Source organism: Diadema antillarum, unplaced genomic scaffold, assembly GCF_040938485.1.
Source record: "Diadema antillarum isolate AM-2024a unplaced genomic scaffold, OU_Dant_1.0 seq00001104_RagTag, whole genome shotgun sequence".
NCBI classification, from domain to species: domain Eukaryota; kingdom Metazoa; phylum Echinodermata; class Echinoidea; order Diadematoida; family Diadematidae; genus Diadema; species Diadema antillarum.
Window position 1 is genome coordinate 1,042,406 of NW_027271920.1, and position 26,083 is coordinate 1,068,488.

General features: G+C 38.9%; 2 protein-coding genes across 4 annotated transcripts in view; one reads left to right on the forward strand and one right to left on the reverse strand.

Annotated features, from left to right (window-relative positions):
* The window catches only part of LOC139743741 (histamine N-methyltransferase A-like), a 57,947-nt gene extending 44,146 nt beyond the window's left edge, over positions 1-13,801 (forward strand). For all 3 annotated transcript variants that reach the window (XM_071654194.1, XM_071654195.1, XM_071654193.1), the window contains 3 exons: positions 1,307-1,482; positions 8,284-8,446; positions 11,437-13,801. In XM_071654194.1, coding sequence (XP_071510295.1) covers positions 1,307-1,482; positions 8,284-8,446; positions 11,437-11,867 — 770 coding nt within the window. In that variant the 3' untranslated portion in view covers positions 11,868-13,801. The remainder of the gene's footprint in view (positions 1-1,306; positions 1,483-8,283; positions 8,447-11,436) is intronic.
* Positions 13,802-20,817: 7,016 nt separating this feature from the next.
* Positions 20,818-26,083, reverse strand: part of LOC139743730 (ATP-binding cassette sub-family C member 9-like) — a gene marked incomplete at its 5' end in the record, with an annotated part of 37,534 nt that continues 32,268 nt past the window's right edge. Inside the window, 3 exons of the mRNA XM_071654181.1 lie at positions 20,818-21,046; positions 23,256-23,318; positions 23,858-23,991. Coding sequence (XP_071510282.1) covers positions 20,909-21,046; positions 23,256-23,318; positions 23,858-23,991 — 335 coding nt within the window. The remainder of the gene's footprint in view (positions 21,047-23,255; positions 23,319-23,857; positions 23,992-26,083) is intronic.

The following is a 26,083-nucleotide window of genomic DNA, read 5'->3' on the forward strand; positions in this document are numbered from 1 at the left end:
CTATGTTATTCATTTTCGTTTACTATTTAGCAACGATAGCATTGTGGAGTGGAACACAAGTTGATATAAATGATGATTACTTCTCCACTTTTCCTTGTTCACATCGATGGGAGACCTGCACACTTTTTAATTCATAAATTGTTATTGTGACTGATATCACCAGTGAAAAGACAGTATTAAGCTACTCAACAATTTCATAAATATTTTTCTTTTTCAAATCCAGACGAAGCTTTTACTGTTTGTGTACACGACCTTACTTTTCTCTGTAAATCAAATAATATGAAATAAGGCCCCGTGTGTCTTTAGAGGTAGGACGAAACAGCCTTTCGCACACTTTGAGGTATGAGATGCTGTGTGGTCAAACTCACGTTTTCGGAATGAAAAACAACAGAAACAACACACACACGTGTCATGTATAGCACATAATAATTATGTCCCTCTAATTTTCTTTCGTTACCACTCGGCAATGGATCATTCCTATAAATAGTTTCCAGCATGGAGGCCAGGAACCCTTATTCACCATATATATATATATATATATTTTAACCCTCTGGCACATATAGTTATAATCGTTTTGATATTTTGAGCACATTCTTAGGTGGTATACATACTCATTGACATGAAACAATATTTTGCAGGAGGCAGTATATACAGATGTATCTTTAATCATGCTTTTGTTAAAACACAATGACATAATTATACTCCTGGGTAAGCTTTCATTGCTTTTAAACAGCAACATGCAGACACCTATTTTTAAAGTGATGATGCTTTACAATACATGCTAGCCTAAAGTTTGACCCATCTTCCGGTCTGCTTTTTTTTTTAATACTAACTCACACATGTGGAAGCTGCCTTTGAGATCTTGTGCTGGAATTTCATGCAGGTGCGCATATCATAATTATACGGATGTCGCCTAAAGCAATGACGACATCCCTGTTTTCGAAATGCTGGTATAATTTTGAATGAATGACATCTTCCTCTTGTTAGTCTATTTTATGGGCCTTTGGCAAATCGTTATTGTTATTATTATTATTATTATTATTATTATTATTATTATCATCATCATTATTATTATCATCATCATCATTATCATATACTTGTATATTTCTATATAAACCAGAGAAATCCAGAAATATGCGAATAACACACTGATCAAACTATCAAAGGGAGAGCAATGAGGTGTTGCTATCCTCGCCTCATCTCCTTTGCAGATGCATTACTGTCGCCGATATCACCTTGTCATAAGAAATTACTGAGATTTTAAAGTTAACACATAAATATTCAATGCAATCTCGTCATGGTACAGGTATAATGGACGCCCAGATCCTGAGAGAGATGTGTGCGCTGAGCAGCCATATACACCAGACTGCAATCGAGCCGAATCAAGCAGAGCTCTTCCGCTTTAAAGAGAGGATAGCAAGCGACGACGGACTGAAATCAATATCGATAGAATGGACACAGACCACCACAGAATTGTTTGAGGTAAGCGATGGTCTTTGCAAAAACAATCGTCTCCATACAAATACAGATAATATTCCCACTTGAGTAAATAATGAGATTGACTATCACGTTTATTATGATCGTCAGTTCAAGATATTAAAACAAAAATATATACAGGAAAAACAATCATGACAGTATTAAAACACTTGATATATTGCGCTTCCTGTAATCGTTTTGGCTTTAATCATGATCACCATGATCAGTACTGTTTTGTTTATTATATAATTGTTGAGTCATTCGTGTCTTTTGGCTGTGGTCTTACCGATATACTCCTTTTAATATTTTCTTTCAACGCCTCCTTAAAAACTGTCTTTTTTTTTTTTACTCAAACGCTTTACCGAATAAAAAGAATTACTAGAATAGACAAAAATCAGGTTAAGGGACCGTAAGACTTATTTCTAAAGCGGAAAGAAGGAAAACATATTCCAGAAATAGTCAAATAAATCTCTGACAGATTTGAGTCAATCCTGCCCGAAAGAACTTTGACTCTTTTGTGTAATTATCCTCAGTACTTCCAGGCGCTTGAGTAAATGAAATGTCATGTTTATTCTTAACCGAAAAATAACAATGCGCTAGGCAATATAATGGTGCACCGCAAATCCTTAGAATAAATACTGACATTGATCGTGTCAATCTAGACTTTTGGCAGATGTCTGTGATATGACCGAGATGGTTAACTTCAGGGCATGGTATGGAACTGAATTCACCTCTTTTTTTCCCTTTAAGTCCTAACCAGAAATCGTTTGAATTCCAAAGCCTTCACCTCTATAAAGTGACTAATTCTTCACAAATTACTCACGACGTGATTGTGTTATTACGAGACTGATATCAATCTAGCCCAAACAGTTTTCTTTTCGAGTATCCAGTGCTGTCTTCTACAAATCATGGATAGTTTTCCCCTCCTTTCTGTACAGTAGCTCCTTATACCATGCACGAGCAGATGTGTGTGTGTGTGCTGTGTGTGTGCCTTTATGTGTGTGTGTTTCAGTCAATGTAGATGAAGAATTATACAGCTTTTTGTTGTTTCACTGTATTTCATCATCAACGACCGATAAACAAGAACGTTGTCTTTGAACAACTCTGAAGTATTAAGCAGCATCATTGCGCGCAGTTTGTGGACATTTAATCATTTATAGCGCTGCGAAGCGTCTGAAATTATTCAATTTTCTTCTCCGTCTGCCCGTCTGTTGTTCATTCGTCAATCTCTCTTTATGCATACTGTTTGCATAAATAGTGTGTGTGCCTAAGTTTGGCTGTTTTGTAGTTATCAGTATGAAAACAATGCGCTCTTAACGCAATTGTCTGGGATTGTGTACCTTTTATTGTTTGTTGTTGATAACCTTCCTATATTTGCTCTTATGTTTTGAGGTGTCATTATTTGCTTATTTCTATATCTAAAAAAAAGTATCATCCCGGCATTTTACCCGAGAGTTTACCGGCGATGCCTTTCATGCTATCAGCAGCGTCACCCGCGAGCTCCCGGGGAAGTCTCGGTGAATTTTGCTAAGCATGAAAGGGGTATTAGCGTTTGGTGGTGGAGGTGATGGGAATCGAATATTATTTCTATCGCAGACAAGACTCCCGCTTTTCAACAAAACACGGCTTTATTCGTTGATGCATTTACGCACGTTTCACCTCGCTTTGAATACGGATAAACAATTTATTTACTCATCTATTCATTCATTTTTCATTAATGTCCTTTTCCATTTTCATCAGAAGCATATAAATATTTTCCAGAAATTGAATGCATAAATTACATCACAATGTATTATAAAAGAAATGTATAAGTTACTTTGTAGAATATTGAATGAATACGGAAATGCTGGAAATGGGAAGGAATGGTTTAAATGCTTGTAGGAGGCATTCCGCCGCACGTAATACAACAAATCAAATACATGAGTAATATACTGTTATAAATAAGAAGCGGAATTACGAAACAAAACGACGTAAAATTCCAACAAATTATGTAGTGTGAAGATAAAACGATAGAGGACTATTGCAAGACGAAAATTTGTGGATGGCTGGAGCCGCTCAGCAATAATTGCTTGATTGATAATGAGCTGCAAGTTAATAGCCGTCAACTCAAATACTGCTGAAAGAAACAGACTTAAAGTTGCAAAATAGCCACTGTGCCTTCATTAATTTTGTAAGAGCATTTACCCTTTTTTCTCTTTTTCTATCAAGCAACCGGTTCCTTTTCACAAAGAGCGTTGAATTAATTGACATCTAATCATTCGCATCTGAGTTTATAGGCGCGATGCTATCTCCTCTTTTTGGCGCCAATTTGTTATTTCCCAGACATGATACTAGTAAACAAATTGTGTATATATACGGCCGTTTCTTTGCAATTTTTGCAGTGCGTTTACTATTGAGTAAACAGCTCCATTTTTTTTTATTTGTTTTGAGTTTGTGCCCGTGGTAACCTTTTTTTTTTTTTAAATGATGATAGATAATCTAATTTGAACAGTATAAATATACAGTAATCTTAAAACTTCGAAAGGATTATGGCGGAAATCATTGATCTTAACAAATAATCCATTTAGATACAGCAACCAACGATGTAGGCCTATACCACACATAACCACTCAACGCTCTCTGAACACACAGTGCAAGATATACTAGTAGTAATGAAAAATGTGGTCTACTTGGTATCACACTTGCAAGTACTGTGCAAAATAGATGATTATCATCTTGTTCTGAGCGAGAACAAGCGATGAATATAGATCTTGCGATTATATCGGTCAAGAATGGCTGAACTAACAACAGAAGAGCAACTATAGAACTATTGGTGACAAAAAAGCAGAGGAAAGAGGTATCAATGTAGACGTATGGTAAAAATAAAGAAACGGTTAAAGGTAATAAAAAGAAAATACATAAAAGAGTGAGGTAAGACTGAGAGAAAGAACTTTAAGTTTGACGGCATTTGTTTCCAGCAAGCAACATATTAAAGTTCAAATAACAATTCGACGAGTTCGTTCATGCTCGGGGCACATCTCTTTTAAAGCAAAAGAAAATAGACACTTGTGGCTAGCGTGCCCTTAGTATAAATAAGTGCGATAATAAGGCAGTAATGTTCGGGTTCTAAGAGATAATGATATATACAGAAACAAAAATATTGGGACATGCAGGAACATCTAGGGACAAGGACATAGACAAAGACGGAGACGAAGAAAGAGAATTAAGGAAACGCAGGTGGACAGGAAAAAAGAGCTCCAATAGAGAGAGATACATAAAATGTACAGTAATACGGAGAAGATACAAGGAGGAAACAAGTAACCATGGTAACAGAGATAAAGAGACAGAGAGGGCTGGAAAAGTATGAGAGAAAGAAGAGCATAGCTTTATCTTCGATGAAACCACTGTTAAAGGGATGGTTATAGTATTGGTTAAAGTGAGGATTCAACTTTCAGCTTTTTGGGAGAGACTTAGAAATGACATTATGAAATATGAGAAAAGCACGCAATTTTAAGTGGCATTCAAAGTTTATTTGATGAAAAATGGTTTTGAAATGGATGAGATTTCCAAAACTAAAGTAGAACAAAGCGACCCTATATGGGCCGTACCAGTCCTTTTAAGGGTCGCTTTGTTTTGGATAGCTCAGCCATTTGAAAACTGATTTTCATCAAAGAAACTTTGAATTCCTCTTAAAAACCTGCACGAAGCACCATCTCAACCGAAACTGTATATCTCTTTGAAATACGAAAGATTGACACAATATTCTTCGGCCTGATTGAATTCGGATCTATCCTTCTGTTTTACTCCTTTCTTTTCTTTAACTTTAACTTTTCTCTTTCACCTCAAATTAAATATATTGATCTTCGCATCCTTTGGTAGACCCGATATCATTCCTTGATGTCGATGACTTGCTGTTTTTATTCAGTAAGAACGAAGACCGGTCTCCATCTCTCTCTCTCTCTCTCTCTCTCTCTCTCTCTCTCTCTCCCTCTTCATCTCCATCTCACCTCAAATAAAGCATCTCCCTTTGGAAGACCCGATGCCATTACTTGAGGGTTTTGTGTGTGTGTCTGAGTGTGTGTGTGTGTGTGTGTGTGTGTGTGTGTGTGTGTGTGTGTTCATTACTTTAGTACTGACTCCGCAAACATTTGTCCATAAACAGACTCTCAAAGGTCGACTATTTGAGACGATCTATAGTAGCTTTGTCACTGATGTTTACCAAGGACTTCATCGTGTTTTCCTGTATATGGAAAATATTAATTCCATGAATTTGACCCACAAGGATATCGATTTTCACTCCTTTGTGTTCTGTGCTTTATACTTGAGTTATCATTCATATTTGAAATAACAAATACGGCATATTTTCTCCCTTTCCTCCGTGCGTTCGGTTTGCCTTTTATGGCGGAGCGTGGAGGGTTTGTTAGTCATCATTGAATTACATGAATGAGGGTATTACCGTCAAAGTCGGCTAATGCCGAGGACTTGCAAATTTACTCAGGGTGTTCTACGCATGCATGCTATGTTTGCTTACGTGATCTGTACTCAGGAGTGCTTGAGGATGCGTTTTTTGTTTTGTTTTTCTTTTTTTAATTCATCTGCTCTGGTGGAGTCATTCAAGCGCGGATGTTTCATTTTGAAGTGAACAATCTTTCTTGTTCTTGTATATGGGCGTATGCGCTCATGACTCTGTGTGCACATCAGATATTCTATCGTTGTACAATTTGTGCATGTTTACAATGTCTGCGTAGGTGTTGTTTTTTAAGTTTAGTGTTTGTAGCTTCGTCTCGCTTACGTGTCTTTGCTATATCACCCATTCGTGTCGATCATGGTCCATTTCAATAACAACGATGTTATGCTTGCAATGGAATAAAAAAAGTCAGTTAAATAAAGACTGCTTGCTCTCTATTTGAGAGAGTTGTGTTTGTTCTGACTACACACACATACGCACTCACGCACACATACAGAATCTTAACAATTTCTAAATACTGATTTCAATAAAAGATCGCAGTTCTTCTTGATAAAAAGCAGATGTTCAAGACGATGAGCGAAAAACGTACATGCTTTTCTGTTTTGTTTTGTTTTTCCATCGCCTCTACTCCCATGGTTTACGAGATATGATATCCCGGTTTGGCGAGTGATTATGTACGATTTATTAATCAAAAACCAAAAAATAAAAAATAAAAATAGAGCTGCTGAAAACTGCTTATCCAATAGTGGGCAGCCAGTGGGATGAAAAAAATGGAGTCAAAACGGGCCTGAGCTTTCGAACCTAAAGGCCTTGTCACACCATTCCGGGCAAGCTACGCGGGCTTGTGGCGAGGAGGTAGTTTCCAGCACGTAGAAGATTTTCAGCGGGCGAACAAGAATGTTTGCAATTTTCATTCATGCCTTGTCATACCGTACGGGGGAACTTCTGCGGCTTGACTTGCGGGGAAACAAATTTACTCCCCGGAGCTCTCCGCAGTTGGTCCGCACCTGACAGTATCTAGCGCGTAGTTGCCCGGAGGTGCTCACGCAAGTCCGATTTAACCGCAGCCAAGTTTTGAGCATGACCAAAACTTTTTCCGGGTGAGTCGCGGGAATGCCCGTAGAGGTCCACGCAGAACGCCAGTTATAGACCCTTCGCGGCAGTACTTCCCAGGCAATTCCCACGCAGGTACTTCGCAGTCCCGTATGCAGCCAAGATAATGAAATTCTGTGAGATTTCAGCCATTCCATTACATGAATTCCTTCACTGAGTTGTCAGCCCCCACGAGACTGGTACAGTATACTCGCAAGTATAACGCGTCCAGCAAGTAAGACACATGCGCTGACTCGCACAAATCCTTTTCCGCCCTCAGGAATGTCGGGTATGCTAGAAAATCCCTACACGTAACAAGCCCGAGTAGCTTGCCCGGAAAGGTGTGACAGGGCCTAAACACGGTTGCGGGTAAAAAAATATGCGTGCGCACCTCCGGGCGACTACTTTTGAGATACATGCTAGGTACTGTCATGTGCGGATCATCTACGTTGACCTCCAGGTAGTCAAAATTGTTCTTTGCAAGTCGCACGCAAGGCTGGTGTGACACGGCCTTTACAGACTATTCGTCAGAGGCAATATTACCAATTTTGCCTCTTATTTTGCATCTGACAAACATTCTACCAGGATTGTTGTTCATTTTCCATCCGTGAAGATGGCTGGATAGCCCATATTCAGCTACACTACGCTGGTCTTCCATGGGGTCCAGTTGGATGTGGGGTGGGACCACTTCACCGGGTTAGACACCCTGCTCTTTGCGATGAATGAATGAAGCGGGATCTTTTACGTGCATGAGCTGTGACTCTCTCATACACGGGACCTCCATTTTATGTCCTATCCGAGGGACAGAGTGTTTTGCCTCTTGCTAGAGGGGACGGTATGTTTACACACAACATTGCTCAGTCCAGACTCGGGTTCGAACCCGGGCCGCGTGATCGTGAGGCAGACGCGCTACCGACTGAGTCAACTCACCGCCCGAAAGCTCAGGTCGTTTTTTCTCTCTCTCTCTCTCTCTCTTTTTTACTCCAGATCGTTGTTAATAAACATACATTGTATATGTATAATGTGATTGTGTGTATTTTTTGTGTCTTTGTATGTTCGGATTTTGTTGAACATATTGAGCGTTTGTATGCCCATTGGCCAACGTTGTTATACGTGGGCCTATTTTGAGCGACAAGGAAAAAGATGTAGGCCTAATATAAAAGTACCTGACATGGAAAGTCGTTTGTGCCCAAGAAGGTCAATGTATGAACAAAAATAACCCGGTCTCTTTTTTTTTTTTTTTTTTTTTCTTTTTACTATACGTGCAGGTCACGATGAACCAGCGGGCTGCGAACGGGTCGTATCCCAGGGTCCACTTCGTACACATGCTGCAGATGCTGTATCACGCACGGGACATGGAGAAAACCATCGCGAACTACTACAGGGTGCTTCACGATGGTGGCGCTCTACTCATTACAATCGCTTCGAAAAGTAATTGCTTTGCTTGGTTTTCTTTCGTTCTATTCTGTCTGCTTTTGTCACCTTCATTGATATGCTTTTACTAGTTTGCTCGTCATGATAAAGCTGCGTTATAATTGAAGACTCAAGAAGAGACAGCATTATACTGTCATGAAGCCATCCCCTTTTAACGCGTTTATGTATCTTTATAATGATCATGCACGATCATCATCACCAATTCAAAAAAGAATGCCTAGAAAGTCGATTTCACTCAGAAAAGGTAACTCATCATTCTACTTACCAAAGAAATGGTTCCTATAAGTGGCATTTGTTAGGCTGCAAAAGGTTAATAGCGGGGATGTAGCAATAAAGTATATGTCCTGCGACAGTCAGAGACTGGCATGTATAGTAGGAAGAAATCTACGAAAGATACGCACAGGAAGTTGCATTGTCGGCTCCTGACATTATTTTGCTCTAGCTATGTATACGGAATTCCACATGAAATAATCACGGACAGCCTTTTTGGTTTGATACAAGGCTGCCATGAAACGTTACCTTATTTTTCATGAAAAGTCCCTTTAAGCGGCACAGGTGGTTTATACTTGGTGACCCATTCTACACAGGGTCGGGAAAAGGAAAGATGGAATTATTGATATCGAGTCCCCAAACTTTAAGATTGAACCTCTAATCAACAGCGATCACGGGGATTTTATGGTTCTTTGAAGCTACTTCGTCAAGGGAAATGAATGTGGTTCGATTTTTATGCTTGGGATCACATTGTACTCATTTGGGAAGGGTGAAAAGAAAACATAGATGACTACAGCAACAGGAAACGAAAAGACAGGAAATATGAAACGCGATTGTTATCGGCCTAGCACCTGACGTTGATTGCAATTGTCAGATGTGTGCAGAACTGATGATGGGCCCTGTGGGTTATACCAGAGGGGCTGGTATCACTACATTCGATGACTAACCACGCACTGAACATATTGGCAAACAATCTGAATTCTCATCTTACCACCAAGGCCCGGCATATATCGTTGACCTGCTTGGCTATTCTTGTTAAACCAAAGGGTTTAAAGGAGAAATCCAGTCCAAATATAAGTTAGTCTCCAAAGAAAAAGTAAATTCTTACGAGTTCAACGGTTAAAATTTTACTGAAATCAGATGAAAATAAACAAGTTATGACATTTTGAAATTTTGCTTATTTCTGCAGAACAGTTCTTGCACAGTGGATATGAATAATTGTAGTATGCAAATGAGTGAGCTAACCATGTCATAACTTCACAGTTTTCCGTTGATCATGTACAACCCCCCCCCCCCCCCCCCCGAAAAATAAATGTTTCTGTAATTGAAGTCTGAAACATTATGTTCTTCCTGGTTGAATAACTTCAGAATAGTGATCAATTAGATATACCAGGATATGAACCTCGGGCATAATTGCGTTTGAATGAAAAACGGGAAATTTCAAAATGTATGTACAAAACATGATATGGCAAGTTGTGACAGAATAACATACTCACTTTCCATTTGCATAATATTCAAATTTACCACTCAAGAACTCTTTCCTAAACCATTAGAGAAACTCCAATATGTCATAACTTCCTTGCTTGTCACCCTATTTCGATCAAAATCTTACCGTTGAACTCGCAATAGGTCACTCTTTTGTATCAGACTAACCTGTATTATTTTGGACGAAATTTCCCCTTTAAACTTGAAGCTCCTTGGTAAAACCTAAGTATGATTGATAACCACCCGCATGGCCAAGACGCGTACGTGTCACCCGTGTGCAATTATGATTGGCTGACAGTTAGTCTCCGATGATTTGATGTGCCTTGAAGTCAGTCGATGTTTGCGATTCAGTCTATACCGTGCAAATTTATGACCGGAGGAAGTTTCAAATCAAATTTAGAAGATAGCCTATCGTTGGCCTCTTACGAGGATTCAACGTTAAAGGGAACCCAAACCAAAAGAGAAATGTGGATTGAGTGAAAGCAGTAATATTAGTAGAACACATCGGTGAAAGTTTCAGGAACATTGGACAATCGATGCAAAAGTTATGAATTGTTAAAGTTTTGGTGTTGGAACCACTAGATGAGACGACTACTTGAGTTTATAACATCATGACATGTGGACAATAAAAAAAATATTAAAACAATTCAACACGCTTTCTTTTTTTCTAGCATAATGAAAGAGCACTTGACTAACCGCTTGCAGAAAGCAGGGGGAATAATTACTATCCTCAACCATCAGTCATTATCAAATCAATGGAACATGTAATTTTATGAAAAATGATTTTGTTTGTGTGCGTGGGAATTCCCTTAATATGTTCTTTATATTGTTGTCCGTACGTGGAGTTATAAACTCTAGTAGTCTCCTTACCTGGTGGTTACAACACCACAACATCAAAAACTAATAACTTTTGCATCGATTGTCCGCTCTTCTTCAAACTTTCACTGGTGTGTTCTACTAAGGTTGCTGCTTTCACTCAATCCACATTGGTCTTTGGGTTTGGGCTTTCTTTAATTCTGGTGATCCATGTTGACAGAAATAAAGGCCCCCTAAAAATCTTCGAAATTTGAGATAAGGCGAGTGAAAAACGATATACACGATGAAACTTTCGGCCATGCTAGCGTACCTTTATCACGTGACATCATGTTGCTATGGACATTTCGAGAGTATAAATACTGTGTATGTGTCATTACACACGCACTCCCTCACCAGAAAAGTCATACAATCCTAGGATAATAAAGTCATCGAAATACAAATAGTCTTCAATATTTTCTTCATAAGCTGTGTCACAGTATGACTATTTCAAGGTCCCTAGTGGAGATCATGAGTGAATAATAAACATGCCAACGTTACCATGGTTACACCTGACCAAAGTGTCCCATTAATTAGTCTATCTATCTCACATTTATCCTGTATTATTTGTTTGACTGATTATCCATTTTGTGGACTACTATTTTCTGTTAACGACTTGATCATACCACTCGTTATGATTGCTTTGCTTTGCTTTGCAGAAAATAATGAACTGTACAAGTCATTCCAGGGCCTGGAGTCGAAGCGGGGAAAACGAGAGCAGAAAAACAAGAAACGCTATAGTGACGATGTCATACGCGTCCTGCGACGTCTCGGGCTAAAGTACGACGTGGAGAACGTCGCCTATCACCTGGATATTACCCAGTGTTTCGACGAGAAGTCCGACAGCGGGCGACTCCTACTCGACTTCATCTGTCTGACCAACGCCGCGCAAGTATATCAAACGCTCCCCAATGCCGACCGCGAGCGGTTGATGAAGAGACTGGTCGATTCATGCGAGGAACATGCGGACGGGCGCGTAACTGTACGCCTAAGTTTTGACGCGATCGTCGTCAAGAAACGAGAGGGACAGAGTCTGCGCACAACCACGGAATCACTGTCACAGGCAGCCGACGCGCTTGGACGCGATTAGCTGGCGAACTGTCCTCCACATAGCAACCTGTGTTTTAAGTTATTCCTGTCTTAGCAACTGTATCTCTCCGACAAGGGTCGATATATTTGGGAGTGAAAATATAGCAGTAACTATTAATTTACGTTCGTATTCGTATTGGAATGATCAAATTATGTATTATATTCCCATAATCATCTATACATTTCGGGAGGCGTATATAAGCATTTTCATGATGGCATGCTTTCAAGTCCAATAGGAAGTGGTAGAACAGTGATCCAAGAATTGATCAAGTGCCAGCAAGTGACCCAGAAATAAAATGACAAAAGCAGATACCCAAATAACATGGAAAAGTGTTCCTGAAGAGAAATATTTGCTCATTAAATAACAGAAGATTTCAGCTTGTAGATTGAAAAGTGATGAGAGAAAGGCCTGGGGCCTAGCTGTTGCATAAAAGTTGAAGTTACTGACCACAATAGTAACTTTTATGCAACAGGCCCCAGGTGCTCATTCTAGTAAGGTCGATTGCCTAGATGACATTGCTTATGCTCTCCCTCAAGTTCTTTCGGTGCTATCATTAAAAAAAATAGAAGCTTCAAATTGGCACCCCCTGCACTCTAAGACCTCATGCCCATACATTCCCCCGCGAATGCGCTGATACGTGACTATTTAAGGACCTCACAATGATTTCCGTTATTATGATTATCGCACGTACAGCTGCGTATTCTGATCCATGAACCATTGTGCCGATATGAACATACCGTGAGGACGCGATCCCCCCCCCCCCCCATACAATCTTTCCAAGTTTATATCTGATTTTTCTCCTTTTCTTAATAGTTAATCTAATAATAATTTCGACAGAGCAAACTTAGGGGTGGAGGTTTCCAAATAAGAGAATGTGATTCATAATGATCTCCTTGCAATAAATCTGTGTGGAAAGTTAAGTTTTGCTGCGACCGTAAGGTTTATGCCAATCAGAAGGTCTGTCTACCACGCACATACACGAACTTAAATCAAAACAGAGATAAATCACCAAGTAAAGACTAAAACGGCGGAATAGGCATTAAGGTTATCCACACACCCCAACCTATATAAATAGTGGTATAGTAAACATACTGCACAAGTATTGGTGTAGGACATTCCTATTGCGCAGTAGTTAAGACTGTTGTAGTCTGTCATTACTTTTGGCGCTTTGACGAAGTCTCAAATTGTTGAATAGTGCGTGTATGTGTCAATTAAAAACACACGAATGATGATCAGTGATATTCCAACGCAAGCAATAAGAAGTATAGGCCTACCTGACTACATTATCCAGCCATCTTCTAAGATGGAAAATGAACAAATAAACAAAACCTTCTGTGCGTTGACATTCTCAACTGCCCTGCACAAAAGGCAAAAGGGTAAAAAAAAAAGAAAGAAAGGGGAAAAAAGAGATGGTGACATGACAACAAGACCCACTTATCATGCAAAGCAATGACAAGTTTGTCCAAAAAAAAAAAAAAAAAAAAAGCTTATTTCACTGCTCTAAAGCGCATTCAAGGAACTTCGGAGCTACAGAGCTAGTGCAGGGAATAGATAATGCTGTTTTCTTTCGACGAGCTCACTGTGCTTGGTGTTACTGGTCTTAGTATCGCTTTCACTGTCGTTTCATTTCAGCCCCCACCGTCGGCGCTCTGTGACGCCATCCAAAACCGCGAGCTGAAAAAGAGAAAGAAAAATGACATCAATTTCTCCTATTGACCGTTCTAATCTTGTTTATGTCTAAATTGTTTATGACAGACGATGGAGTACCCCGTACATGCAAGCGTCATCACGTCTTTCCGTCGGTAAAAGTAACCAATATATTGGGGTTTTTGATTATTTAAGTACATATATATATTGTTCAAAACAACATCATGTATCGTTGAGAGTCGTAATGAATTGTAGAATAGTAGGTGAACGAGTCTTTTTGTGGATATTGGTTTTAACAAATATTTTACCAAATAAACTTATTGTATTTATGTAAAGTAAATATCATTCTCGTTACTGACTGAATATTTCTTGCTGCATGCATGGAAGATATTGTGAAACATGGATGTTTATGTATACTTTTTGTTATTTCTCCTTTTTTTTTTGGGGGGGGGGGGGGGGGCGTGGGCGTCCATTGACATTCGTTAAAGTGCAAATGAGACCGTAATGACATTACTTTTTTTCGGCTGCTTTATCAAAAAGTGAAGTACCAGCAGTTGGATTCAGTGAGGCGATCCTCCTAAAGCGTAATTGTCCCCCCCCCCCCCCCCCCCCCCCCTCCTTCCCGGCTGGAAATCAAAGCCCAAATATAAACGGAGAGTGAGTGAAAGCAGCAATAGATACAGTACAACAAAGCAGTGAAAGTTTGAGGAAAATCGGACAATCCGTTCAGAAGTTATAACTCTTTAAATGTTAAAAGTTTCGGTGCCGGCATCCCTCGATGAAGAGACTATTGCACTCCATGACGTCACTATGGACCATACTACAGTTGTATAAAGAAACGAAAAGGGAAAATCATATTTTTTTTTTACTCTTTTGTAGCATAATGAAAGAGTACCTGACTTATCCCTACCAAAAAGCAAGAGGAATGCTATTACCCTTGACATATGTCAGTAACAGGTCGTGTAATGTGTACTTCTCATTTGGAAAAAAAAAATTAATATATATATGGAATTCTAAGATTTCCTTAATACACTATATGCCAAGGAATGGCGCTCTCTCATCTCTCCTTTCCCTCCACCATCTTTCTCCATCCTTCTATCTTGCTCTCTCCCTCCCCTCCCTTTTCCTGTTCTCGTCCTTTGTCGTCACGTCCTTCTCTCCCCCCCCCCCCCTCCTTTTCTGATCTCTGACATCCTGTTTGCGAAATGACGTGATTGGTCAGCCGTCAGCATCCCGTAACGGATGAGCAAGTTTTCACACCTATCAATCGGTCAATTGCCGAGTGCACTCTGAACAGATTCGCATCAGCGGGATATTGTAAGGCTGGACCACGTGCGGGCAATTAAAAGTGAAAAATCGCCAGGCTTTAAACGCTGCAAGTTTCATAGAGGCTCCAAGGTTACTAAGCCGGAAAAACTGAATAATTCAATAATTGTATTACGACGTTTGCCCTTAATTGAAGTCTTCTTTTTTTTTCTTTTTTTTTTTTGGGGGGGGGGGGGGGGGGGGAGGGTCTTTACTAATCTGTGACTCTGTGTACCTTAAAAAAGAAACAAACACAACAATTTAAACACGCAAGCATAAGCACACACAGAGACACTGATACACACAAAAAAATCCCATCAAACAAGTACAGCCTCAACAAGCATCGCATAAATGTCCTAAACCCACTTTAAATGTGTGATTAAAGTGACAATACAAAATAAACACAAAAAAAGAAACACACTGTGACAATTTATGAATCAGAAACATGCGTTAATAGATACCAATTTAATAAGCACCAATCGAATGAAAGTACTGTTAGCATAATCCTCTTACCCGCAGAGTAATATCAAAGACTTGGTACACAACCACTGTTAAAAAAAAATAAATAAATAAATAAAATATGCATTTTTAATTAAAGTTACACTGTGAGGAGGCACTTGACTCACAATATCAACAATAGTCTTGCGTTTTGTGCTTTAAACTTTTTCAAAGGCATACTCTCTAAAAAAAATCGAGTGAAAATTTTCACTCTAAAAAGAGTGAATACAAAAAAGAGTGAATTTCGAGTGAAATTGGAGTGAATTTTGAGTGAAAATGTTCATTTTCACTCATTTTGGAGTGACGTCAGGGATCACTCCAAAATCTTCGAGTGATCCCTGACGTCACTCCAAAATGAGTGAAAATTAGCATTTTCACTCAAAATTCACTCCAATTTCACTCGAAATTCACTCTTTTTTGTATTCACTCTTTTAAGAGTGAAAATTTTCACTCGATTTTTTTAAGAGAGTATCATTCCAACAGTAATACAATGTATTCCCTTCTCTGATGTCAATATGAGGTTGCTTTACCAAGAAATGACTAAAGTCCCTTTCTATATATATTGAACAAAAAAAGACGAAATAACAATTATACAGAGGACAAGCTTTGTAACAGCAGAGCAAAGCAAGTGGAGATGGTATTAAAAAATAGTACTGTCAGTGAAACTTGGCAATGAAAGGGAGTTGTAATGAGATTACTACATGAAATGGAAAGACCCTTTTTGTTTTGTGTACTCTCAGTGGCTGCATAAATGCAATTCAAAAAGACCTATCTCAATTTTCATCTGCATTCAAATTATAAGAATCATACAGGTTTAGGTATTTCTTATTTGATCGTCTGTGAACTCATACCTCAACTACAGTGCTTCAAAATTAATCAGATCCAGTATAATCTTTCGAAACACTTAAGCTCTTTTTGGATTCTCCAAAAGTAACTGGAACTCCTCCACATCTGCTTGGCTTCTGACTTATGGCATAAGATACAGCACATCGCATCACTGTTACGTCTCTAAAAGCAGAACACGGCATGTATCATTATTATAAATGTCTCAGAAAGCAGAATAGACCATTTCTGTAATGCATAGGGCAAGCTTCATGACTGCAGAACAGCAGCTGAGCAAATGTCAAGGAGTTCCCCATTACCTCTACAGAACCTGAAAAGGGGATAAGTATCCTTGTGTCACCGACGGACCAGCTTCCAAGTGAGGCTAGGGATGGAGGTGGTGTCAACAGACGCCACGATTTAATTTCTCCTGCTTCCTGGTCTGCAACAGACATTCATAGACTTTTCAATCTGTGTTATCATATCATTAAGTGTTGGGTTAAATTTCAAAATCTTTTAAGTACCAAAAAAAAAAAAAATTTCCCCCCTCAAAAAAAAAAGAAGAGAAAAAGATGCATCTTATTTTACATCAGTTGTTTCACTACACAATTAACCTGCACATAAAAAAGAATCTATAAAATTTAGAGATGTGACATCACAAATGCACAATGATACAAGAGCAGAAGGAATGGTCTTTGTCTGCTGCTCTGTCTCTTGACATCAACTTGTCTAAAAGACTATTTCTGTGCTGTTTTTTCTTTTGTATTGCAAAATGACAATTATTAAAAAAATCATGTAAAGAAAGACTGACACAGTATTAAACATTTAAGTACTGTATTGCACGTATGCAAAATGACACATCACAAAATACATCAGTGTTGGCAGATTACATCTATCCCTGACTCTAATGAGGTACATGATGTAATTGTATAACTTTATAAAATTACTGTCACTTTAAAAATGCTACAAGAAATGCATAGACTGAAGCACACAGAGGCAAGATAATACTGTTTTCATGTTTGACACAAGGCTTGCTTTCATTCTTACTCAAGTGCCGAAGTTTTTACTTTAGTCACAATCAAAACAAAATAATTCAACATTTGTGAACTACGACTTTTGACTTTGAAAATGTGACAGGAAAGACAATGGCAAATTATAACAGAGCACTCTCTTGCATTTGAAGCATCATACTGATTTCTTAGGACGAGTCCCGAGTATATTTGGGCAAGAGTCTATGGGAAATGCGTGTTGTAGCAAAATCAGCTTGTCCTCAATGGGTTAAGACATCAAAAATGCATGCAATACAACACATGAGGTACACCTGTGAAAGCCCATTATGGCACATACTGCGGCTGACCATGGCAAGGACAGGACCCGGCCCGAACCTGCACTAAAAAATTTCAAGTCCAATATGAGGGCAGCTGTCGTTCTAGGGAGGGCAGCTGATGATAAACAAAATCCAGACAGGCTATGAGAAACATTAAAATTCATATAATTCTTTACGAAAGAAAAACAAAAACAAAAACGAAAAGAAAGAAAATAGAAGTTCCAACAAAGGAACATACTTCTTTTAACCTTGCCACCCAGAAACTGCGATTCTCTATGGGGTAGAATGAGATGACAAATCCAGCTTCCCATGAGCAATAGACAATGTACTTCCACTCCCCCCAAAGCAAAGCTGAATACAATATGGAGAAGATCTGTTACAGCCGTGTCTAATTATCGTCCCTTGAAGGATTCGAGACATTATTTGGATAGAGGGCAGGGCTATGATTCATGCTTCACTGAAGATCATAAACATGAATTCGAAAATTACAGAACTATCTGCTGTGCACAGAGGTGCTATGCAAAACAGTCAAAGAACAAGAACTGTTCTCCCCAGGGGCCCGTTGCATAAAAGTTACTTTTGTGGTAACTTTGCCATCCAATGGTAACTACCATGGCAACGATACTCAACAGCCAATCAAAATCAAGAATTCCATGGAAGTTACCATTGGATGGCAAAATTACCATAATAGTAACTTTTGTGCAACGGGCCCCAGATCTCTGGTTGTAAATGATGATTTCGATTTGCAATAACCTTATCACTGACAGGCAACGTCTCCTCAATGTAAATGGATTCCTCGGGTTGCCATCGCTGTCAAAATATCTGTGATGTAGATGCAACAAAAAACCAAAAAAAAGCAATATCTCCACTCCATCTCCCCCCCCCCCCCCAAAAAAAAGAAACAAAGATTTGTGAAGTTTAATGTAAGTCCTTCATTACTCCCTTTCGCTTCTCATGCAATCAATCACATGTGCCATACATGTTCATGGCCGAATTTACATCATGATGAAGTTTGTTGCTCTTGACCACCAACCAAAGCTTGACCTTCACCACCATTGCACATAGTGCAAATTTTGTGATTTACAGTTAAACCTGCCATAGCGACCACCTGTCAATAGCGGCCACCTGCCACATCTGGCCACTAAACTCAATTCCCCCCAATAAAAAAGTTATGTTGAAGACCCTGTCTACAACAGCCACTTTTTTCGTCTCCCTTGAGTGGTTGCTACAAACAGGTTTGACTGTATTTCAAACCGTTTCATCCAACAAAATTATAATTGGGCTTACCTAGTGGATTGAGGCCAGAAAGTGGCATTGTACCTGAATTTGGTGGCATTTGGCTTTTACCACTACTGAGCTTTCACCTCTTGTTATTTCAGGCAACTAATTAATCACTTTCTCTGAATCTTCTCATCAGACAATATGACCGCAGGACATTCACAGCTAAAATTACGACTGGAAAATAACATTTTTATCCAAAGTACAGCAACCTTTTTGACCGTCTTTCACCATCATGTACACTACATTTACACTACATGCAAATACTGTACTCAATTCATTTCTACCTTTTCTACTGTCAACTACAACATCACTACTGGATATTCCGGGGTAAAGTTACCACTGAAAATGGATATTTTTTTTTCCCCCGATAGCTATGGTTACCTTTGATGCTTATAACATTATACGAATAAGTGTCTTTATTTCTAGATCTCTGCCAAATTATACCCACTAAATGTTTGTAGATGAAGTAACAGCTTGAAAAGGAATGTCATATTTTTTAACCACAGTTAAATCACATTTGAGGGGTTTTGCCCAAAATAAATTGTATATATTGAATATTTCGCAAGGTTTATATTTTTCAAATTTTGTGAGTCGGGTGCTATTCCCGAATTTCAAAACACACAAAAATAAACACAATGAACCCGACATGAATGTGAAATGCACAAATACATTAACTCTACAAATCTTGACACAGATGATAAAACCATGACTCACAAGGAATCTTCAGCCATACAGGGGAAATTCACAGAATTCACCTAGCTTACACTTTCGTGTTACCATAAAACTACAAACCATGATGTAGATGATAAAACCATGACTCACAAACAAACAATAAATGAATACATATATCTTCAGCCAAGAGGAAATTTCATAAAATTGACTTAGATTCTACTTTCTTGTTACAGGAGGCTAACATATTAGTCTAACCAATACAGACACATAAAATTAGGATAAACATTATATCATATCCTTTCAAACACAATCCCAATCTAAATACACAAATACACGTATATCATAATAAACTTCACACACAGATGTAAAATGATCATCAGTGGAATGAAGGCAAAACATAATTTCCTGACAACATAAATGACCGTATGTAGAAAAAAAAACCCAAATCTTCTGTTTCCATAGTAACAATTTTATCCAGTTCTACCATTGACTACTGGTATTGTGTTCTTGGCACACATAAAAAGAGTGAGAAAACAATCCACTTATGTTATTCCACAACTATAACATGCTTTATCGAGGATATGGACCTAGTTCCTGACAAAGCTTTTCAAATGCTGTTTCAATTTCCGTGTACCCAAAATCAAATTATCAATCTGCAAGTGTGAAAGTCTGTCTTGTAACAGGTCCCTAGAGTATAAGCAGTAATGTCAAAAATGCACTACTAGTTGAATTGCTGCTGTTATCATGGTTTCTACACTTCTATATGTATTGACCTATTCTCCTTCCTTATAGGTGTTCATTGTGCAAAGAATATTACACCACACTTTTAACAAAACAACACAAAGATGGATAAAGAATTACATTATTGCAATTTGAACATCACTTGTCATCGCAGGATAAACCTTGCGCTGTTCATTGAACAGTCTAAATTTTCGTACACTTACATGGAAATTTGGGTGTGCAATATAGAAAGACTCTTTTTCAAGTGATTTTGATGGGTACCTCATGAAAAAGATGTACACAATATCAAGACTTCCTCTCATTGTGAAAACATAAATCTGCCCACACCTCTCCCAAATCATCAATTGCTTTGAATTTTTTTTTTTCACTGCATGATCATTATCATCCACTGACACAGTATTGACACAGTTTGCAGAGGTCCATTTCATTTCATAAGTACTTGATACAATTGCCTATCAACCTACAGACCATAATCTGTATAAGATACATCCACTTTAAGAAGTTTAATACACCAAATTAGAGTACCATTCAATTTCGATCAGAATATAATTTGATCTTCAAAACCAGGTCATTTTCTGTTTCATTTTGCAAAAGAAAAATAACACATTTGCATTTGTTGGATGTTTTCATAAATGGTAGAAGAACCGCTTCCTCTTCTTCATTTCTTGATGTTCACATGCTCATGTGATGATTAATAACCACCACGGACACCAGATGTTAAGGATGAAGGGGGGTGGAATTGCCCCCCTCACTTGTTTTCAGCCACCAGCGAGGCAAAGATGCCATTCTCCTTGGCCAGAAGGGCCTCTGGTGTTCCGTGTTCCGCCACCTTGCCTTTGCTCAGGACCAGGATGCAGTCCGAGTCCATAATGGTCGACACACGGTGCTGGAGGTAAGAGGAGTACAGAGACATTTACATGACTATGGCAGGAGCTGTGAGGGATTGAGGTGGAGTTTGGGGGATACCAAGCAAGGTATGTCATCAATATGTAGCCAGGAATTGTGTGAGCATATCTAGATGTCTAGATGAGTACAACTCTACAGTCTGCTAGTCTGCCATTCTACCCATAATATTGTGTCTTCTTTTGTCAGCAGGAATTATTATTCACTTTCTTTTAACCCTAAAAGGGCCGGGGGGGCAGAATCCCCCCCTCGACGTTTCGCACTATAATTCTGTAACGCGAGAAGGCCTCGTCGCGACGCTTCTTGACTTTCTTCGTTCAAGTCTCGCGTAACTTTTGCGACCAAATTTGCAACGTCTGCGCATACTTTTTCAAAGCCACGCCCATTTTAGTAAAGGCATATCGCCCCAAAATGGGCACAATTTGTGATTTTGTATACATTTCCTATGGAAAATGGTGCTCTGTCATGAAAGTCATAAAAACCTGATTATTTTTACAATTAATCACTTTCACTGATCAATTTTATGCTGATTATCGTAGAAAAGTGGTCAGTGACAATTTTAAACGAAAAACAAAGAAAAAACAAAAGTTGAAAAACAAAGAAATATATAAGAAATTCTGAAAACAATAAAATACATAAGAATTGAAATGAGTTTTGGAAGTTTTTGTGATGTACAATTGTTGAGTATGCTAAAACAGATGTACAGACCAAAAAGTAGGCTCTCAATGCTTTTAATTAGGCTAAAATAAGATCTTGAGCTTAATTTGCATAATTAATTAATTAAAATTAGAAATTGATTGTTTCAAAAAATCTAATGACACAATCTTGTAGATTTTGACGTGGGTGTCATGCATGCCAAATTTTGTCGTGATCCCACCACTGATGGCCGGGATCGGTGGGGGGGAATCCCCCCCCCCCCCGTCCGGTTTTTAGCATGGCTAAACAAGAGACCCGGGGGTCACGCGCTCACCTGAGTATCGCAATTTCACCTTCCATGCATTCTTGCACACTCTTACCTGAGAACCTAGGTCTGCATATGGATCCCCCCCTCCCAACTCCCGGGGGGGGGGGGGGGGGGGGGGGGGGCAGGCAGCCCTGGATCTGCAATGAACAAACTTGGAACTAAAGTCATTAATGTACAAACTCATGGTATTAACTTTGCTTTATCATTTCTGGTTCTAGAGTAGAAGATTTTAAATACTCATTAATGTGGGGGGCCCTAGGGGCCCCCAAGAGGGACATGGTGCCCATTTGAAGGAATTGAGATTCTATCCCCCTAGGGATGCTACCTGCTTAGTTTGGTCAAAATTCATCATGAGGTTTTCAAGAAGAAGATGAACATGTACAATTCAGGCCCCATTACAACTGTAGGACTTCTCCCCATCCCTCTCCTGGGTCCCAAGGGGGGGGGGGGGGGGGGGGGGGGGGGCACCCGTGACTTCGCCAATCCCATGAACAAACTTGAAACTACAGTCATCAATGTACTAACTCATAGTATTATCTAAGCCCTATCACTTCTGGTTCTAGAGAAGAAGATTTTTAAAGATTCCTTAATTTTAGGGTGTTTGGGCCCCCCTGGGACCCCCCAGGTGGGCCATGGCGCCCATTTGAACAAATTGAGATCCTATCCCCCTAGGGATGCTACCTGCCAAGTTTGGTGAAAATCGGTCATGGAGTTCTCAAGAAGAAGATGAAAATGTAAAAAGTTTACGCACGATGGACGACGCACGACTGACGACGCACGACGGACGGCGGACGGCGGACGGCGGACGGCGGACGAAGAGCGATCGCAATAGCTCACATGAGCCTTTGGCTCAGGTGAGCTAAAAAGTCCGGCCTGATTAGGGTTAAATCATCATTCTTAAGTAGATGGAGGCAAGATGGTAGTTACATGTACATGATTTTGCCATGTCAGTATCCTGCAAGAGTTATGAACATTGACGTCAAACACACACACTGATTAATGACTTCTGGTACCATGCAAATCCAGTTTATGAAATGGACAGTCGGGGTTTGACATCTTCAAACACATTCTATATTCTTTCTAGGCAAGATTCTTAATGTCATTTGATTGGACACAAAACGTGTAAACTGTCTGGTGACACGAAGTCACAGTGAATGATGAAAGTGGTGTTTTGATGTAATGGTTCTGTATTGTGCTAGACATAAAGGAAAGCATGAAATGAACTCACAGCTATAGTCAGCACGGTCCTATCCTGGAACGCTGTAGCCACTACCTGCTGGAGGATGCAATCCTGCCAATGAAGAGATAAGGAAGATGTTGCCATGGCGATTGGTTCTTTCAGATCATAAACACCAGTTCACATGTGCTGCTGCAAGGAAATCTCAGCAAATCTGTATATATCTTCTTATTCCAAGATCCTAACAACACTACGGGATTACATGATTCCACGTACCTATTAAAAGTAAGATTCACTTTGAGAGAAGTCTACCGTAATCAAGACTGCCACTATTTTTAAATAAAAATAATCAGCATACCTGTCCATTTTGGAGAAGAAAAGCTTTTCAGGTTAATCAATAAACCTTCAGATATTACGAACTAGTGACAAAACATGGAATGGTATTTCATTAAAAAAAAAAATTAAATTCAACATTATGCTTGAAGGAGACTGTCCTTATGCTTGCAACTTTGATTTCTATGGGAATGTTCTATAAATTCCTCTGACTACCAAGCACTCTAATTTCAGACGCTTAAACCATATGAATAATCATGTAGTTACATTGGGCACAACTTGCTGACAAGACAAAATATTGAGACAGAATTGAAGCTCACCGTTTCATAGTCGATAGATGCTGTTGCTTCATCCATGACAAGAATTTTTGTCTTTCTCAGAAATGCTCGTCCCAGACAAAATAATTGCCGCTGACCCACGCTGAAATTCTCCCCACCCTCAGAGACCTCAGAATCTATTCACACAGATAAAGAACAGAAGAAAAAAAATGAAAACAGAAATCAACTAGAAATGTCGCTATGGCGACTGGTATGCCTCTGCCATAATGCATGATTTTCCCAATAGGTCTAGATAGTACATGTGGACAATGTGTGATTACATTTTCACAAAATTGGCAAAATATTGAAATGACAAGTTTGTCACAAATGCGTTGAATGTTCACCTTCCTTGACCTAGGTTTAATTGGATGAATAGGAGAGCATGTATCTAGGGATTTAAGGACTTTAACTCGACTTTGACCCATTCATACATTTAGGCATTGAGTAATTTTCAAGGTACAGGTGTGGAGAAAAAGTGCAATTTCTGAATTGTAAATTGTTAATTGTAAATAGTAAATTGTTACCATTTTCATCTGGCCCTTGACCCTAAAATTCATAAGATAATCACTTTCAGGTAGAACATGCATAATATGTACTAAGTTTCAAGATAACTTGAGCCACTTCCGAGATATGGAGGAAAAAGTTAGTTCAGCACTTTCACTTGACCTTTGACCTTTTGACCTTTGAGGCAAAAAAAGAAGGAAAAAAAAAACTTTCCAGAGAATTTCTATTAGGTTACACATGTATGCATACACCAAGTGTAAAAAAAAAATAACCCTGCTGGCATTGCATGATAGGAGGGAAATAGTAGAATTTTGAAGTGTTGCACTTGACCTTTGACCCCTGACCTTTGACCCCATGAACCCTATATTCTCTAGATAATCACTTCCAGTCAGTACATGTATATACTATGTTCCATGAAGATACCTTGAACAATTTTCCAAGGTACGGTGAAAAAAAAGAAGTTTTAATATTTTTACTTGACCTTTTGACCTTTGACCTCATGACCCAAACTTTCACCAGAGAATCTTAATTGGGTAATACATGTATACACTAAGTTTCAAGAAAATATCTTCAGGCATTCAATAGATATGGTGGAAATAGTGAAATTCTATGTATTTGACCCTGACCTTTTGACCTTTGACCTCATGACCCAAACTTTCACCAGAGAATCTTAATTGGGTAATACATGTATACACTAAGTTTCAAGAAAATATCTTCAAGCATTCAATAGATATGGTGGAAATAGTGAAATTTTATGTATTTGACCTTGACCTTTTGACCTTTGACCTCATGACCCAAACTTTCACCAGAGAATCTTAATTGGGTAATACATGTATACACTAAGTTTCAAGAAAATATCTTCAGGCATTCAATAGATATGGTGGAAATAGTGAAATTTTATGTGTTTGACCTTGACCTTTTGACCTTTGACCTTGAGCATGTGCACCCAAACGTTGATAGGCACAACTTCACCCCCTAATACACATACATGCCAAGTTTCATTAGGATACCTCAACAGGTTTTAATAGTTACCTTGTCCACAAAATTCATTACGGACGGACGGAAGGATGACGGACGGACAGACAACCCGAAAACATAATGCCTCCGGCACCACTTCGTGGTGGAGGCATAAAAATTATTCTCAAAAACAAAGAATTGCTCTCATCATGCGAATTTCTCTTTAAATTGGAATATTCCTACAGAGAAATTATTTTGAGTTTTTGAGAAATCACTCAGACTGGCATAACATCAATGCTTCCCTGATTTTTGCATGAGGGATACACTATGCCTGGCAGTAGCTTTTTAAACCTTCATGACAGCTAATAAGTGCGGCAGACTTCTAAACATTAGGAGCACAGATCCTTCATTTCACCTTGGGCAGGATGAATATAGTTTATGATTGCAGACAGTACAGAATATGCCATACAAGTTGAAAAGTCTTGCACAAGATTGTCAATACAAACTCTTTCTTGGCAGATTGCTGATCAGTTATCATAAAACCTTGTACATATACAGCATGTCAGCAGTCGCTACAGACTTCACAACACAGAAAACTTTAGGGCCCTGCACTTGTGGGATGTACCTCCATGAAATACCACTGGCATAATCAATATGCCTGAGTGAATCAAAAGAGTAACCAAGATATTTTTTCATCATTTTGAATAGATATGCCACTAATGTAATCAATAAGCCTGTGTAAATTTTTAGCTTTTTCACTTGATCTTT